This window comes from Solenopsis invicta, chromosome 4 (assembly GCF_016802725.1).
Source record: "Solenopsis invicta isolate M01_SB chromosome 4, UNIL_Sinv_3.0, whole genome shotgun sequence".
In the NCBI taxonomy this organism is placed as follows: domain Eukaryota; kingdom Metazoa; phylum Arthropoda; class Insecta; order Hymenoptera; family Formicidae; genus Solenopsis; species Solenopsis invicta.
Genome location: NC_052667.1, coordinates 5391093 through 5410246, shown reverse-complemented (window position 1 = coordinate 5410246; position 19154 = coordinate 5391093). Strand labels below are relative to the sequence as shown.

Here is a 19154-nt window from a genome sequence, read left to right as displayed (position 1 = left end):
GTTCATGGTTACTGTATTTTATTTCAAACGTGTTATATATAAATTATCATACAAATACAAATAGCATAATCGTAATATATTATAAATGTTAAACAATCCTGAGTAATTATTCTACATAAGGGACAATCGAAAAGTTTTTAATATCCTCTATCGTTTTAATATCGAGCGAATCACTGGAACGAATCGCAATAGTAATAATATATGTATAATATAAAATACAATAGTAATATATAAACAATCCGTACACACGGTACATGGAAGATAGGGGAGGGGAGGGAGAGGGAAGAGAGAAATTAATCGTCTATATTTTATTACTTCTTAATAAAACGTCATAAACTATACAGTATTAACATCAAATGATTGCAATCTGAAAACATTTACATAATGAGAAGATGCGATAATACACAGTGCAATGCCGTGTTGCTGTATTACGTGCAATATCTATACATAACAAGAGCGAGAAACAAGCGTAAAACGATCTCTTCGTTCTCGATTAACAAACTAAAATTTCTCTCTTTTTTTTCCCTTTTATACTCATCCTAATGTTAGAAATATTTTCTCTGTAATAACCAGAAGTGTATAATTCATAAAATATTTGTGTCTTAAAGATAACAAACTTAACGGGAGAGAATAGACGTATGCAAGAATCAAATTTAACCAGCATAAAATGGAATCTTTCGTTTAACTTGACGAATATTCTCAACAAATACAAATCCTTCAGAATTACGAAAATCTAATGATCTTAAACACTTGATCGTTCGTATTTCGACGTTAATATGTTAAAAAAGAATTTCTTTTTCTTTCATAATAACCGTAGAGTAGGATTCGTTCAATATGAAAAATTAAAGCGTAACATTCATCGAGTATGCTCAGCCGATGCGAATTTCGAGAAGATTGTGGAAACCTAATAAATATTTATTCTTGGTCCTATATATTTTTACATCGAAATATAGTTCTATGCTACATTATAATAAGCTATCACGACGGTATACATGATTCGTAATACGCGTTTCCTTAATACACGCTTGTTTTAGCACCAAGTAGATACATCGTGAAGAATTTCATGCGCAGCGTTTTGCGTTATAAATAATGCCCCGAAATATATATGTATTCCAAAATCGCGACATTCGCGAAAAAGTTAATCGTAGCAAAAGACCTACCCGCACTGAGCGGTAAAAAATCTCTCATCAAAGTCTAAATGCATATTATTCCAAAGAACATCCGTCCGCAAAAGTGGCGTGACATGAGTAAATACGCTTAGAAAAATTTCTCGGAAAAATCTCTGTCAAAAAAAAAAACGACCTATCGCGATCGATAGAGCCGCGGTGAATTCTCGACATTACGAATTTTCACATCATGGAAGAAGAAGGATTGCGCAAATCCGTATTCTTCTAATAATCGGGACTCGTTTCGGCCATTGAATCATGTTTACATTATAAACATGTTCAATATTCACGACGAGCGCGATCGGTATTTTGACTTTGGTCCATCAAAGATCATCCAAGCCTCACGCAATTCTTGTATGCAGTAATGAAACTGCAATTCGTGCTCGTGCGAATTGCACAGATATGGTATTATCCGAACGGTCTGTGTGTCTCGTAGAGCAATTTAAAATTATTTCCATTATGTATCAAAATACTTTCAGTCTTGTAGTTTCCGAAAGAAGCATATGCCGGAACGGCATTTCTTTTTTTATTTCGATATCATAAATAGTATCCGATGTTTTATTAACCGGACTGCGTTATCTGCCAAATAATTTTAAATGCATCAAATGTAATAATTTCGACCATTTCTGTGTACACACACGCATTATCTAATTGTTAATCAAGTAACGTAAAAAAAAAAGAAATTCAAAGTTCAAAACGTTTCTTCCTCTCGGCGACCATGCCTACGGCGGGCAGAGGAGGGTGAAGTGGATGATGGTAACTTGGTGTGGGTGTCGGAGGTAGGCTGCGACAACTTCTGCTGGACCACCTCACTGCTGGAGACCTCATCAACTCTGTAACGGAAGACAAAGAGATGACAGAACTCGCCAAAGCATCATTATGCATAATTATAAAAACATCTTAAGATATCTGTGAAGTAGATAAAATCATGTAAAAACAAAAATTATATGTAAAACTCTTCAAGTAACACGGAAACTAAAGCAGGCAAATACAAGAAACAAATACAGTGCTAAATCCTAATAAGATGCAATAGAAATGAAAGCATGATGGCGGAACGATACGCTCGGATAACATTCAAAGCGACGAAAATGAAAACGGACCTGCAACGGAGAGAGCTGCGGGTTCCGGGGTGAGGCGGGATGTGTGACGAGCGTTGGCACGGAGGGTGTATGCCTGCGAGAGCTGGTGCTTTTCATTCTGCTTGGTCTCCTGCCACCGCTGGGCGCCAGTGCCGCTGCCGACTCGCATCTCTGCTGTTGTGCCACCTTACATGTCAAACAGTTGTCGAAATATTGTTACGCTCAGTGCATTATCATTACGAGTATCCGTGTCTTTCTATATAAATAATATCGGCTATTGCGTCGAGTTACGAAAACGTAATGGGGAAACGTTCAAAACTGTAAAGTATGAGTCGCTAAAGGATATCTGTTGCGTAGTGCTTTTGCTTAAATTACTTTTGATTATCATAGACTCGTAGAAGGAATTTGTTACATGCTTCTCAGATTAACTTCCCTAGATCTATTTAATTTAAATCTTCGTATCGCTTTCCATAGGATATGTATGTACGTGTAATTGTACACGTACATATGGTATATGTATATATGTCTATATTATATAATTATATAAAAACTATAAAAATTAATGCAAAGATATATCTTATTTGAAAAAAATATATACGTTTATATATTTTATTTTGGAATATTTTTAGAAAATTTTGAAAATATTTCAAAAATTTTAATATAAAATTAATTTAGATTTAGGCTAATGTGTCAAATTCCATCATTATTACAGTTATAAATTGCGGTATTCTTAGTTGGAGATGTGCCAGTGACTAGATCCCTGTATGACTGATTATGAAAAATACACACTTCGAAAGATACACGTTTACTTGGAACTGGGCTAATTGATTCCAATATAAATTTCTTTATGAAAATGCTGATAAATAAATATATTTTTATTTGATAGAAAAATGTGATAGAACTGTCACATCAACGTGCAGTTTGTACGTCACCTGCACATCCTTACCACATTATGTACGATACATTAATTAATACCTTAACATGTAGATTAGACATTTAGCGCACAGCGTGTTACACCCACGGTAAGGCAAGGTTATTTCGCATATTGCACATCGTGGACCCGTACATAGTTGATGTTAGCAAATAAACCAGCGTTAGACAAGCGTTGCATGATGCATCGATATGCAATTGATTTCAGATAAGTAAGCACGCTTTTGACGTTAGTTGTCAATATAACTCATACATAACTTAATTATAGAATTAGAAGACCGTCAATTTGGTCGATTATTCTCAAAATTAATACAATAATTAACAATATTCGTAATAAAGAAGAAAGCTTGAACTCATTCGTATATATATATATATATATATATATATATATATATATATATATATATATATATATATACATACATGCGTTAAGGACAAGCCCTTCATTAACAAACGTCACATTGCTTGGTAAATATTGCACAGTTATATGCACATAATTAAGCAGCCTCTACATATTCACGCAATACGCCCAGATTATGCAATGTTAATTATTTAATGTCTACATCAATGTCATATCTGTTCACTAATGTTATTGACACAATATATTGTATTAATAACATCGGTCGTGTAGAACCCGCTTAAAATAATATATAAAATGCTCACAGTCTTCATATCAGTCAGTAATAATATTTTAATAGTGTTAATATCTTAAAAGCGCTGTTAATTTCCATAAAGCACGTGTTAATCTCACTCTAGTGTCACTCTCCCTGCCTGATTCTCGCGACTTTTCACGACTTTCCGGCATTAGATTTTAGAAAACGACGCAACATGTTCGGTTGCATGCGAAAAATCATTTGAAATAAAAATCTTCGAACCAATACCGATCATAAATTAACAAATACCATCATCAATAAAATCATAATTACGTCAGCGATTACGCAGTAATATTTTACAAAAGCACCGTGGACTCTCCCGATGTTGACAACACATTCCATCACCGTGGACCTTTTTCCCTTGATTTTTCTCTCGACATTCATCTCTCTTCTGTACCTTGATACTGATGAGGCAGGCCGCTCCTCGGTCTCAAGCTGTCCCATAATGACGAGCCCAGGTTGCCGTTACGCTCCTTTTGCCCTAAGCTCGCCGGCGGCTCTTTCCCGTCAACGTGCGAGCCGGAAACGCCGGTACTACTCGCCGGCCTGGCCAGACTACTCGAGTACGGCAACGAGACGGACTTTACGCGCTCGAGTCGGTACGAGAACGCGCTCTGAGGTCGATCCGCCGACAGAGGTTGTTTTTGCAACGCGCTGGATAAGGAGCTCGCTCCTTTCAGACTCCGTTCGCTCGTTAATTTCTGCTCGCCCTGACTACCTCTGAGGCGTTGTGGCGAATAGGCGGGCGAGTAGTCTAGCGACAGGGCGGCTTTTGACGGCACGCCAGACGATTCACGAAGGGTGTCCCCATGCTGTTAGTGAAATATCGAAAATATGCGTCAATGCGGCTAATGGACGAGCGGGCGGGGGTGGGTTAAACGCTAATCAAATCGCTTCAACTGTCCGCTAAGTTACAATTACATCAGTTATAGTATTTACGACTCGTCGAGCTATCCAATACTATTATCTTATTTACAGGGCGATATACAAGTTCGAGAACGAACGAAAACGATGAGGCGGTCGTTAATGAAAAGCGCATGGTTTTTATTTGAGCGATTAAAATACTATAATACGTTTGGAATTTCGTTAATGCGCGACAAGCTCACTAGGTGAAACATCGTAATACGTAATTGCAGCAGAGTTAATCAATTTAGTAGTGTACATGTTGTTAACCACATCTACTTCTCTTCTAAACCTAAACGATAAAGTTTAGACTAGTTAATGGACAAGGCTGTACCTTGAATTGTTGTTGCAGTCGATGCATCTCCTCCCTCGGTTCGGCGAGCTCGTTATCCCTACCTCTCAGAATCTGAATAGTATCGTTGATACCACTGTCATTCGTCTCCAACACCAGATGCGCTCGCAGCTGCTTGTTTCTCGCGTCCAGTTGCATGATGTGCTGTTGCGCTTGAGCGAGTTGCTTAGATAGATTACCCACTTTCTCCTCTAACGCGGCAGATTCTACGCACTTGGACGAATATTTCGCGGACAAAGAAAGAATCTCTTGCTTTATCTCCTCCATTTCCTCCCTATAAAAATAAAAAGATTAATTTCTGTGTTAATTTAATTTGATGGCTAGCGTCGAATTGAAATTATCGCATACTCGTGTTCTTTGTGCAGCACACCGATATCCTCGCGCGCCTGCATCTGCTTGATAAACTCCTGTTTAAATTTAGCGATCTCCTTCTGTACTTCGTGTTCGTGCGCTTTCCTCATGGCGTCCAGTGCTGCCAGAGTCGCCTGCGTCTCTTCGGAGAGCGCCTGTTCCTTTTCCACCCTGAGGTTCTCTAATTCCTGTCGATGTTTCTCTTCCATCTCGGCAATGATGCGCCTATGCGAATTCTCCATCGCCAGCAAACCCTTCTCGCATAACGCACGTAGCTGTTTGATCTCTTCCTTGTACCGCTTTCGTGTCTCGGCATCGGTGTCTAATTCGGCGCTTATCGATCTCTGATAAGCGGCTCTCAACTCGTTCACGTGAGCCGAATGCTCAGAATCCATTGCGTTGAGACGGTGCTCTAGTTTTCTGGCTCTCTCGCGTAAGCTGGCCGCCTCATGCTCGTATTGTGTCGTCAGAGATTGCCGTTGGCTGTCCAATTCACCCTTGACATCCATTAGATCTCTCTCCTGATTGCGCTTGAGCGTCTCCAATTCCTGATTGTGTTCGTTAGTTATCTTCTGAATAGTTTCTTGCAATTGATTGCATGTCTGACACGACATGTTGTTCATGTAATCGCTCAGCTTCCTTATCTGTTCTCGTAAATGCAAGCATTTCTCACACACGCTAGACCAATCCGTGATGCTGCTCGTCGATTTTGACCAAATCATATTGTCAATTTTCACACCTGTTTTGTCTTTTATACATTTGCTGAGCTCAGCTAGATTCTCTTCCAAGTGAAACAATGACTGACTGACGTTCTTGAGCTGCTCTTTCGACTCTCTCCTTCCGGATATCCTGTCTTCGCATTCTTTAGTCAATCGCTGATAAAGGTAACTATACTCCGCGTCGAGAATCGGATTGCTTTGAAGGTCGTATCCCTCGTCGTTTGCCAGACAGGAAAGGATCTCTTCGTTTCGAATAAGACTAGATACGAAAGTCTCGCCAGACAACGGTGTAGATGATTGCCGAGTGGTTTCCTGAAGGAGGGCGATTCTGGAATCTATTAAAGCTTTGTGCGCAATTATATCAGCGTAGTCTGTGAGCAGTTGACGAGATTCGTGCTTGGAGTCAAACGTCGTCAACTTGTTTTTCTTCATCGTACGTAGACAATCCTCGTAAGCCTCTGACAGCTCGTGTATGGAAACCTCCATCTCTTGGCGCAATCGCGCCTGCGCCGCGTCCACCCACGATTCTAGCTTAACATTTTCCGCGTTATCAAAACTCAGGCAAATGTCCGTGATCGAAGTAACGTTTTGCTCGTACAGTTGTCCATAACGCATGATAACGTGAGATACTTCAGCCTGCACAAGTTCCTTGCTCACGGTTTCTTGCGCCAAAGCCCATGCCTCACGAATACGTCTATCCTCAAGTAGCTTCTTGTTCGAGCCGCTGATCTGCTTACCCGCGAAGTCTTCTTGCTCGGACAGACTCAACGTCTCGGCGGCTAGAGATTCCGCGAGCTGTCGCAACTTCGCATCCTTATACTTCCGCATAATCTCGTTGATCTCCCGCTGCTTCTGCAGCAGAAAGTTTAGACTTTCGCTGCGAGCGGCACTAATCTCCTTCGGCGTTTCCGTCGATACGGAGGCGTGTCCTATCAGTACTAACTTATTCGCTAACACTTTAGTAAGATACTGAATGTAATTTGTTTTTTGGTATGTTTTGGGCTTCGTTCCGTGAATCTTACGTTTTAAGCTTGAGACAAGCTGACTAGTTTCGACCAATTCACTCAGAACGGCGCTTCTGTCTGTCGTGCGATTCAGCGCACACTTTATCTGCCGCAGGATCACGGACTCGAAGGCTATTCTTTCAGCGACGAGTCTCATCTTCTCTCTCTCGTCTAACCGACCTTCCTGCGCCAGCAACTGCCGTCTCTTCGTGAGTTCGCTCAGTTTGTCCTTAAGTATAGTTTCTAGCCTAGATACCACTACTCCTACTGACTCGATGATTTGAGCGCTAGCCTGATTCTTCTTACATTCTAAGCACGAGTCCAATATTTCATTCACCTCGCGCAAACATTTTTCGGCCTTGTCCTCCGCTTGCGTTGAGCCGAGACATTTTTCCAATCGTCGTTTCGACTTTGATATTACTCTTTCCAATTTCTTCAACCTTGCCAGGACCTCCAACGATATCTCAGAGGATCCGCTAATTTCGCTACATTCGCTAGAATCCTTCTCAGCGTCACTGACCATGGTCTCAGCGACGCTCGCCACTTTCGTTTCCAAAGTGCTTAGTCTAATCAACACTTTCATTGGTTCAGAGCTTGTTGCGCTGTCTAAAGATTTTCTTCGCAGTCTAGCTCTATCCAGATTCTTGCTTTCTCTTCTTTTCTCTTTTTTCGGATTAGGACTTGATTCCTTCGAGCTGCTACCAGCCGAAACAGGAGCGCTAATGCTCTTACCCCTTTCTATAGCGCAGATCTTATTTTCTAGATCCAATAGTTTGTCCTCCACTTCCTGAGAGATCTGGAAAGATTCTCTTCCTTTCAAAGAGAGTGATCTTCTCTTATCTCTGCTCTCAGCTTTCGTCAACTTTTGCTTTAGCGTTCTAATTTGCTTTTCGCTAGCAGCTAACTTGTTAGTTAAATCTTGGATTCTCGACGCCATTAACTGCATCTGTGCTTGATTTGTCTCACTGACGTTAGCTGCATCCTGCTTATGAGCAAAGATTTCTAATTCCAGAACATCTTGTGTTGCGTGAGCTTCTCGTAATTCTTTCCTCATTGCTCGAATTTCCATGATAGCCTTCTCGAAACGGCTTCGTAACTCGTCATATTCCTCCATGACTCTGTAACAAAAATATCACATTGTATCTAGCTACTATTTTTTTACAACATATTTCTTATATTACGAAGCTTATTTACCTTTCCTTGTCCAAGGTTGTCAAATCCAAATCCAATTCGATGTTGGTTAAATCGCTAAGCGAATCGAAACTTCTCCCACGTTCCCTCGAAGCAGAGAGTCCGCCCTTTTCCAATTCCCTTACTCTGTTATAAAGTCGTTCATTTTCTTCAATGCCTGAGAAATGATATATTATCAGTCAAACCTTTTAAACTTTATTAAAATATAAAGTTTCGGAAATGATTAAAATATATACGTACCTTGCGACAATCTGTCGCTGAGAGCTGCTGTTTCTGTCTGTAAATGCTCAACAGTTCGATGATTTGATGTCAGTTCTTTCGTAAGTATTTCGCATCTCTCTGTCGTCTCTCGCAGAATAGCCTCTGTTTCAAGTAATTTACATTCCAAGACCTCCTTCTCCCTGTTGTACACTTTTTTCATCTTCTCCAAATCATCCAAATCCTTGTTCCTCTGCTGTTCCGTCCTCTGAATCGTATTCAATAATTCTTCCACCTGTTTCTCCCTGATAGACGCCTCCGCTTTTTGTTGTCGGAGTCTGGACAGCTCCTTTTCCGCGCTCGCAATGTCAGTTCGCGCCGCATTCAGCTGTGACTTCAAGCTCTCGATTTCATTCTCCTGACGCTCAACAATGACTAGTAACGCACTCGGATGAGACTGATTTTGATCCAGCTGATCGCGCAGCAGCGACACTTGATTTTCCAAAAGCTCGACGATAAGAGGGCTGTCATTGGTGCTCGAGAGGCAGCTATTGCTCTGCAGGTGACCATTACTTTGCTCCTCGTCCTCACCGAGTTCGCAGCAAGCCATCATCAGATCCTCTGATCTTACACTATCCAGGGTGCTCCTACGCGAACTCGGTGGCGAGCTCCGACTTCTTTTGTAAACTCTCGATCTGGAACTCGATCTAGATCGAGCTTTCACTCTTGATAAAGCAGTTCTCGTCAACGGTGGCGATGGTGGCAGTTCCGACCACTCGTGGTTCGCTGAATCTGACCAGCCAGAACCCTTCAGCGTCATAGGCCAATCGCCATTCCTTACCAGCGGTGGTGACACCGGCATCTCCGACCAATCGCCAGACTCTCTTCGTCCACCCTCAGAAGCAGTCCTGTACTCTTCGTCAGATGAGAACAGCACTGATCTGGGTGTGATAGATGTTGATGGAACGACGGAATCTCTTTCACGATCCGTAATGGATCTGTAACATAAAAAAGAAATTTGTATATAAATAATTATTTTCTGGAACAAATTCCTTTATTTGATTAAAAATAAGTTATATTTTATAATATACGATGCTACACTATATAACTTGCACTTTATTTTTATTTATTTATTACATGTTTTAATATTATCTGATAGACACAGACACGAAATTTATTATTTATTTATTCATTTCTTTAGCGCACAAGACTATTATTCTATGATGCTACTATGTAAAAAAATTGTTTATCAAATGATTGTGCAATTATACTCACGTGGTAGGAGATTGCGGATTCGTCTCTTGCTGAGTATCCGGGCAAACAGCAAGAGAATCAACATTACTATCAGGATCAGGTAGGTTGGCCGCTCTTCTGATGGCCGACATCCAACTGGACCTAATGCCGGCTGTCACTGCGGACAGCACCGTGCTACCTCTGTCGTCCCAAGCCTGTGTCGTAAGCCAAAGTAGTTAATATGCGTCGCACGAACGATATAAGCATAAAAGAAGTGTCATGCGACGTCATTGGGCTTCGTCTCGAGCAAGAAACGCGACCGCTGCCAACTATCAATAGCGCGAACAAGAAGCTCCCGATTTATTCTACCGTGAAATTGAGTTAGTATTTTCTCCTGGACACTCCCATTCTAAATGCGGAAGCTAATTCAATCATCTAATTCAAACAAATGTGTTCATCAACCGTTGATGTTGAGGTTACTTATACAATTCTTAAGACGTTGAAATATTTTTTTTATTTTTTCATTACTCTCGTGTCTCGTTTAAGCAAAATGTTTGTTTACAATTTTTTTTCGAAAAGAAGCTCGATATATTCGTGAAAATTGAATTCTACTGATTCTAATTTAAGATAAACTTTCAAATTCTTTATACATTAAATTTTCTCTGCGTTGCATTTTTTAATGCGAAGAGTAGGCCACGCTAGATTTTAATTTAAAATAAAAATATTATCACGTAATTAAGCAGCTATAATTAAGCAAATTGCTTTGAAAACGCGGCCACTTTCCGGGAAACACGAACGCTCCTCGCTCACGCAAACGCGATATCATAATTACGATTACTCACGACAGTCTGGAATCCGTAATTTCGTGCGACCTGAAGTGGCGTGACCGCGGTGACAGTATTGAGGTCTATAACGCCGTCCATGATGCCCTTGTCCTCCGCACAGGGATCCCTGTAGTACATCAAGCCGCAGCCTCTCAGAACAAACCAGTGTTTATTCCATTCCTAAGTAAAAAAAAAAGAAATTAAACATGACAAGTAAAAAGATTTTGCTAAGCAATGCATGTAAAACTTCTGGGATTCGCTATATTCTGAATGTGCGAGACGCACCTTATTTAAGCCTTGCTTCATCAGCCAGCCCTTCTTGATGTTCAGCAAGTCCTCCGCTGGCAGATCGACTCTTAATTCAGACGTAGGCGAATACCTGATGCCAGAAATATCTAGACCGCAGCCGTCCGGATCGCCTCTGATCTGTGCGCGAAATACGTATCATGATATATCTTGTTTCTAAGCAAAATTAATGATTAAAATGATTGATAGTTTCTTCATAAGAACATCATACTTTTAAATTAAGAAAGTGGCTATGCCGGTCAAAAGCTCATCTTAGTACTTAATAATTAATAATTTCCTAAGTGAGTGAGAGAAAATTTATGTACATTTACAAGTTTCCTCAAATTGCGCCGCAAATTACATGCGACGCGCAGTTTGGGAGAATTTGTAAATGTACACCGGCATAACTACTTTCTTAATTTAAATGTGCTGCTACACTTCGTGGTCGTAGTAGGATGTTGATTATGTCGTACTTTTATATCTCATAAAATCTTAATTGCGTGTTTAAATATAGAACAACCAGAACATACTGTCATAAGATGCCTTTACACAACAAAACTTTAATTCTATTGCTAAGAAAAACGATCGCTCAGTTTACTTTTTTCTTCTAGTAAGTAAAGAATATTTTCTTGATAATTATTTAAAATATACATTCCTTATAAATTTTATACAAATTCATTATCTTATATTTAAAAAAAACTTTTTTTTCGAAGAATATTATAAAATTGTATCGAATCAAAATCAGAATAATAAGCAAATTAAATGTTTATTTTAATTTAATATTCATGATTGGTACAGATATAATTACTAGAATTCAGAATATATTTTTAATAAATTTAATGCTTGTAATGAATTTATGATAAATTTGCGAATACATAAACTCACGAAATATTTAAGTAAGTAATATTTACTCAGTTCTATGTATTTTTCCCAGCCTACACACAAAAGTTTATTTTAAGTAAATATTACTTCAAGTAAATGATGAGTGTATTTTGGTACTATTATCAAGAAAATCTACGTAAAGCCAACCGTAACTAAAGAAAAAAAATCCTAAAAATTGAGTAATCACTTTTCTTAGCACGAGAATATATTTCTGTGTATAATAAATGTACTTTAAAGAATAGTGAACAATTATTATTCTATTATACCTCGCCGATGCGAGGTATAATTAGCTGACAATAGTTTTTCGTGTCTCTCCATTACGTACAAGTTTATCCTGATGAGCCGCATTGACTGCATCCACGACGTCCCTGGTTGGCTCCGAGGTTCTCGGCTTAATTCTCCTCACTCGTGGCTGCGTTAACGAAGCTGCTATGTCTCGTAGCTTTCCCTCTCTCTCCCGTTCGTGCTCCAAAAATATCCTCCGGCACGCGTCGTCGTCTGTACAATAAATATTTTTCTACATTTCTGCATCGTGCAACACGTTGCGATAATGTCAACGAATTTATCCGTACGTCAGTCCAATTTATTCATTCTCTGTAACTTCGATCTGCTCTCGCGAGCATAACGGCGTACCCCGGGACAGCGTAATTATAATTATGATATTTAGAATGCTAATGAGGAGAACCCAAAAGACTATCGCACAAGGCGAAACCGTTAAGTCGGCTTCCTGGGTAGTTATCAAATATTCGTCTCGCTACGTCAGCGAGTTAACTAATTAATTTCTTTTCTGCTTAAGCGCCGTTCGCCCGACATGGGCGCTCGTTGGCACGGGTAAACGACCACTCCGCATTAATTGACTGCCGACTAATTAATAACTTTCTAGCCAATACGATGCCGCAATACGAGCGAGCGAGAGAAGCGAAAAGACCGTCTTGACCGCGCTTTACCTCTCGTTTATCTTAGCGATATGTCAGGATCAACCACATCATTATATTAATGGCTATCTTTCACCACAAAAAAAGTACCTATTACTTTTCATCTGGAGGATAAATTGAATTATTGACAAGATCACAATAAAATATGTAACTGAAGTCGAGTGAAAATTAAATTACGAGTATATTGAGAGAGCGGGATATAAAACTAAATTTATAGCGATGAACGATGCGAAAATATCCCCGAGCTTTCGCGAGACAACCACAATTAATTTGCTAATAAATCACCGATTTCTCGTGAATAAATTTCATATTGGAATCCCTTGTCGGGAGGGCAATTAAATCGACCAAGGCTAATCGGCGATCTGCGGCTTAAATCTCGCGAGCGATTTCAACGCTCGGATAAGACAGACGCGTTTCAATAATCCGCGTTCGTTGGAAATCGTTAGCGAGATCGTTCGACGGATTTCTGCGTGCCTGCGTCCCGATTTTTCGCGAAGCAGTTTCTAAGGCATCCCGTCGTTCGTTTGGCGTCAATCTAAATGAAATCTGCGGATCGCGCAGCGCGGCGCGGCGCGGCCGGGTGGCCGGAGATTTCTTCCAAAGATTTCGCGCACGCAATTACGCAACGCGTAATGCCGAGTACGGGAGGGTACAATCGGAATCCCGATACTCTTTTCCGGAGGCTCTTAAAAGAAAAACGTATAGATGGGAACTCGATATTAAAACTCCTGTAAGACCGGAGAAAACGGTACCGAGGGAAAAATTCACTAAATTTTAATAAATATTAATTCGAATAATGAAATATTTACTAAATGTAAATATATAATTATTTAATGCAAAAACTACTAATTTAATTTATGTATCATAGATATCATTTTTTTTCTTATAGAATAAATACACTAAAAGAAAAGTTGTTAACTTGACTAAATTTTTCAACTTCATTAATTTTCCCTAATTCAAGTATTTACATATTTATATAACTTAAATACATAAAATATTTGAACTTTAATTTAAGCATTTATATATTTAATTTAAACATTAATATATTTAGCTTAAACACATAAATACTTGAAATAAAGAAATTTAATCAAGTTAAAAATTTTTGTCAAGTTAACAACTTTTTTTTCTCAGTGTATTTATGCACCGTAAGTAAATATTTTATTAGTACTATTCGAATAAATATTCATTAAAGTTTAAGTATTTTTCTCTCGGTATAATTTTGCGAAAATTTTCGTGATTCTCGTGTCGCATAGTAGAGACAATTCCTCAATAACATTTGGAATGCATTTGTTATTATATTAATTACACATGTAATATATATAAAAACTATAATGATATTTTTCTCTTTTGAAGAAGAATCAGTTTTCTCAATATAGCTTTCTATGCAAGCCTAGCAAGTTTTCACACTAACCACTACGTTTGCGATATCAATTATATCAAATAAAAATAGGTCAGCTCCGACTTAATACACCAGTCGTTTCTTCCGCGGACTGCGGATCATCGTCATTGAGAATGTAAAACGCCAAGTGGCAGTGTCCTAGTTTCCATCCGTACATAAACTAGTTTTATCCGTCTATTAAGAGCGAGAAAAACTTTCGACGTAAATCGTGACAAGGTGAGACGAACCTCCCGAGAGTTATGACTTCTAATGTGACTTTCACACCTATTTCAAAATGAAATCACGTTCTTTGTAAATTGTTTCTGTCAATTATTCATGTACACTTTAATTCTGTCGGCGATAAGGCATAAATTATCCCAAATAACATGAAAGATTATTTGCAATTAGATGCAGCAGCAAAAATCTGTGTACGATATTATAGCTGAATTTTAGCTACCACACAGATTCTTGCTGCTGTAATTAATCTTTTTTCCCGTAAAAACTATCAGAAATAGCAATGTCCTATCATTAGAAACACTCTAGCCATTAATTGCATTCGTTGAACGATCATATCGAAAGACATTTATTCAATACGTATCGCGAGACGTGATGGAAGTAATAAATGACAAGCGACTGAAAATTCAAGGATCGTCACTAAAAGTCTCATTTATCAAATCTCGATTGGATTACGTAAATGCAAACGGAGAGCTTATTCTCCATATTGCAAAGCCATAAAGCAGACACACATGAAGATGTCAGGCAGATGTATAATCAGAGTCAGGGAGATGTCAGGGTACGGTATCGTCTGTAGGAGTCAATAGGGAGAGATTGTGCCTCATTTAATGCACCGACCTAGTTTCTCGCCGGAGGCTGGGCTGGCTGTGTCGCCGATGATGCCGCCGGTTCGCTCGCCCTGCTGACTCATCCTGCGCCTGGCCTTGTCCTCGGCCCGTAGCTTGTCCCGGGTCGGCGGTGACGCGCTGCTAGCAGGTTGATCTCGATAGCTTGTCGCCCTCGTGCCATCGTTGGGGATCATCGGCGGCTTATCGGCCAACGACGAGACAATGCTGCTCGCCGTTGTCGTCGTCGCCGTTGAGATGGCCGTCGAGGAAGTCGAGTAGATTGTGCTGCAGACGTTGCCGTTCAACGACGACGACGACGTGGTTGACGTCACTGTGGTCAGATAATTTCCCGTGGAGCCGTTCTCGAGAGCACGCAGAGGCGACAGGCTGTTCCTGATTTCGGAGACGCTCTCCGTGCCGTTGCCGTTGGTCAGCACGCTGTTGCTGGTGGCGGTGACGACACTGGTCGTCACCAAGGACGGCGTCGACGAGAAAACGGAAGAGCACAGATCCGATGTTCCACCTCCGGTCTCTGGAATCCATGCGCTGCTGCGCGGCTCCGATCGGCAGCTATTGAAGCGCGGTCGCGGTGGATTTGGCGTGTTACCTGGCAATCAAGTTCGAATTGTCACCTTTTGTGAAATCTCAGACGAGCGAATAAGAACGCGGACAGCGGAATGCGCCGACAAATCTCTCTACAAATGGGATATAAAGAAAGCTGAGGTATTCCAGGCCTTTTCTTATGAGAAAACAGTGGTATCGAACGCGAGGAGCTTCGGCACGCAAAAGATTTATGCATTGTGAGCGAGATCGAAGGATCGTCATCTTAGATAACGCGTGATTCAACTCGGAGTTAATCGCCATAATTTCCATCGTGGATAATTGAAATGAATGCAATCCAGTTAGGGATAACGAGAACTCCGTTCTCGAAGGTGGAGATAACGAGGTGGCAGCGGTATAATAATAGTCGCACGCATTGTGAAGTAGATATCTGCCTTTCCCCCTCGCGCCACTCGTCTTCCTGTTGCTCGTATTCATTTCTGTCGCGCGTTTCCTACGCGATATTTACCACGCCGGCGCGGCGCTGAACCGTCGCACGTTACCCCTCGTTACGTCAAATTGTTTACATAAAGACCTCCGTCTACGCAATACTGAGAAATGGTTGAATGAGACAGTGATTACACGTCGTGTTAACTACCGGCGTGGAAATGTCTAACGCGTAGTATTATAAAATGCTATAAAATTTACATAGCGTGCACACACGAGCAGCAGGTACTCACTTCGAATCGTCGGCGTAACTTGCAGGATCGTCGTCTGTCCACCGGGGAAGGTTGCGTTTCGCTTGTGCCGACCCTGAAAACCACAAAACGGCATACCGTGAAGACATCGTACAAGAGAGTTTGCTCAGAGCCTATTGTTAAAACTCTCGAGCGTTCCTTTGCCGTGACAATCGGATAATCGATCGTCGAGACGAGGTACGCACGATTTCAAAAGCGATCCGCGAATAATCGCGCGATTCCGTTTCATCCGCGCCCATAATCGTGAGAACGCCACGATCCGCGAACGGATGTACTTGGTTATTTCCCGGGGAAACGTTAATCGAATTTTAATTTAACGCGTAAATCACGAGACAAGTATAAGCGTAAGCAAATTATGTCTATTTAAGATTATAAATTCTTCCAAGAAGATTTTATATTCTTGCTTATATATGAAGCAATGAATCGTTGATTTCATATAAAATTTTTTTTCTGTGCAGAAAGTCTACATCTTCTCTTAAAATTTTTTCATACGCGTGAATTCTAAAATATTCTGAGAGATTTCTCATTCTATGATTTTTAAAAAATATTTTTAACTTATTTAGATTTTATAACATTTCGTTAGAACAAAAAATCTTGAAAATCTTAGGTTATTTCATAATTTACAAATATGAAAAATTCTGAGAAAGGTGTCAACTTTCTAAGTATTGCTGAAGTGTTTCAATTCGTACAAAGAAATCTGAGAAAGTTATAAAATTAGACGGAAATTCTGAAAAATTATATGATAAGTTCTGAGAAGAATTTTAATGTAGACTTATACTTAATCAGAGTTATTGTTAATTATTCCTATAGATCGCCATTACTCCTACTTAGTGCGTCATTAATTTAACTATCGTAAAACAAGGGAGTTAAGCAACTCAGGAAATGTGATTCAAATTTAGTTTATTATTTACTAGGCGCATAATATGGACACTCCTTACTTTAAAAAGTCTACTAAGCAATTCAGTCACGGAAATGGGTCGATTACATGAGTTTGTTATTTATTTCACTCGAGAAATTGATTAAAATTTGATTCTTCAGCATTTAACTTTCATATTATAATTTCGCACCGTCCTACATCTTCATTGCAAGAAACTGCGAGATGATTGCCGATAAGTTGACTCCTGCGAATGGTCTCGAGGTGCAAAACCAGCCTCCTTTGCATAGACAGCGTGGCGGTCCGAAGGACAACAAGGAGAACGGGGAGGAGGGATAATCGCGAAAAAAACGTGGAAAATGACGCGGGAGCAGCGTTTCCTCCACGTTCACTTGTGTGCCGCGCGTTAAATGTCGCGCGGCACATAAGTATGCATCTCGCCTTGGCCCCGTAACGTAATCGTTCGTTTACACCAGCGCGGGTCCACGACAGCAAGGTGTAGCCAATTGCCGATCGATCGCTGCTTACGTAACGGAATTGATGTATAGTATATACGTGTAATCTATGCACGGACAATGCGAGGCGATGCGATCCTACGATGAGATCCTAAACGATTCGCGCGAGGACGATTGATCGATTGGTAGTCGGACCGCGAAACCCGCCGGCGCAAAGAATATTTCATTCTGTTTTGAAGAGATAATTATCGGGATATTGCAAGAGAAAGAGAGACAGAGATACTCTCAGATAAATAAGGAGAATGCTTTTTGTCTGAGACCTACAGCTTTACAAAGTTCACAACACACGCGCGTGGTAACATATAATTCAGGTACAATAATGATTTACAAAGCATCGGATATGCAAAGTGGTATTTGCGCGTCACGGTATATATTTCTTTGCGCGATAATTCAAATGAGAAAATATTCTCCCCTTCGCGACTACACACTTTTTTCGTCAATTAATTTATGGAGTTTAATTTAAATAAGAATATGCGGGCCGTGCGCGGGAGAAAAAGTTATTAGCCGAAGAGAGCGCCGATGTGTCGTAACGCGCGAGACCCACTTCGGGAATGGATTTTCGGACGTCGATCGCGCGTGTTTCCCCCCGAAATAAAAAAAAATAAAAAGAAAAGAAAAGATATCTCCTCGTGAGATCTATCCTTCTCGGCGTACGCTGCAGCGAGGCTGCGTAACTGTTTCGTGCGTTTTGCACCAGAAGTGCCGGATGAAGAGACGTATTTCTTGCTCGCCGATCGATCATCTCTTGCGTAACACGTGGCCCGAGCGTTGTTAAAAATTTCTGAGCGAGAGACGTAACGAATGTGACAGCTTTCGAGCGGCTCGATTTGCGACGAGGTTGATTTATCGAGAAGCTCGCGCGAGTGGGCGCCTCGATCCGCAAATTTACTTTAGACAATCGAGAGAAAAAGATGAGAGAGAGAGAGAAAGAGAGAGAAACTAGAGAATCGTTCGGACCGGGAGGACCGTCGACGAGGGACACCCGACCCAAATTTCTTTTCGACCGCCCGCCGACTTGTAGGTTGCCCAATGTATACCGCAAAGCGCCCCGTGTGAAGTTGAAGTCGTCGACAAGCGGAGATTGGATAAATATGTCTCGCAGTTAGCAGCAGTTGTTTTACGGCCGCAACAATTTGCAACACGCGTGAAACGCGTGTTGCGTGAAATGTCATAAATTTATGGTTGCCTCGTGGCGCCGGCAACCGGCAATGGAATGGACGAAGCTGCAAAAATCACTTATCGTTCGACTCGTTCGACCAATCTTACAATCTCACTTTACATATCTTGCCAATTAACGGACTTATGGCTGCTAAAATAAGCGAGATATGCGCAGAAATGTGAATATCACGCTCCGAACGAGTTCCACAGTACGATGAGACGTCAATATGAGGAATTTAAAAAGTCTTAAGTATCTAACTCGTAACGTGACACGTTAAGAGCACGCATATGTAATTAATGGAGTTACTCCACTTGTAAGGCCAGCTTTTACGAACTAGAAACGATCGCTCTCACGTCGCAGTCCCGGTTTCACGGGGCTCCGAC

The 19154-nt window shown here is 40.6% G+C and overlaps 1 protein-coding gene across 4 annotated transcripts in view; it reads right to left on the bottom strand.

Moving 5' to 3' along the window:
* Nucleotide 1: 1 nt before the first annotated feature.
* LOC105195559 (protein outspread) overlaps nt 2-19154 on the bottom strand; it is a 210612-nt gene continuing 191459 nt past the window's right edge. Inside the window, exons 5-17 of one of the 4 annotated variants that reach the window (XM_011161011.3) lie at nt 16206-16278; nt 14936-15532; nt 12096-12268; nt 10889-11029; nt 10622-10783; nt 9822-9994; nt 8589-9544; nt 8352-8505; nt 5432-8275; nt 5066-5357; nt 4226-4640; nt 2267-2431; nt 2-1999 (exon numbers count right to left, since the gene is read on the bottom strand). In XM_011161011.3, the coding sequence (XP_011159313.1) occupies nt 1851-1999; nt 2267-2431; nt 4226-4640; nt 5066-5357; nt 5432-8275; nt 8352-8505; nt 8589-9544; nt 9822-9994; nt 10622-10783; nt 10889-11029; nt 12096-12268; nt 14936-15532; nt 16206-16278 (6294 nt within the window). In that variant the 3' untranslated portion in view covers nt 2-1850. The remainder of the gene's footprint in view (nt 2000-2266; nt 2432-4225; nt 4641-5065; nt 5358-5431; nt 8276-8351; nt 8506-8588; nt 9545-9821; nt 9995-10621; nt 10784-10888; nt 11030-12095; nt 12269-14935; nt 15533-16205; nt 16279-19154) is intronic. The other 3 variants (XM_039448304.1, XM_011161013.3, XM_011161014.3) reach the window with 3 other exon arrangements.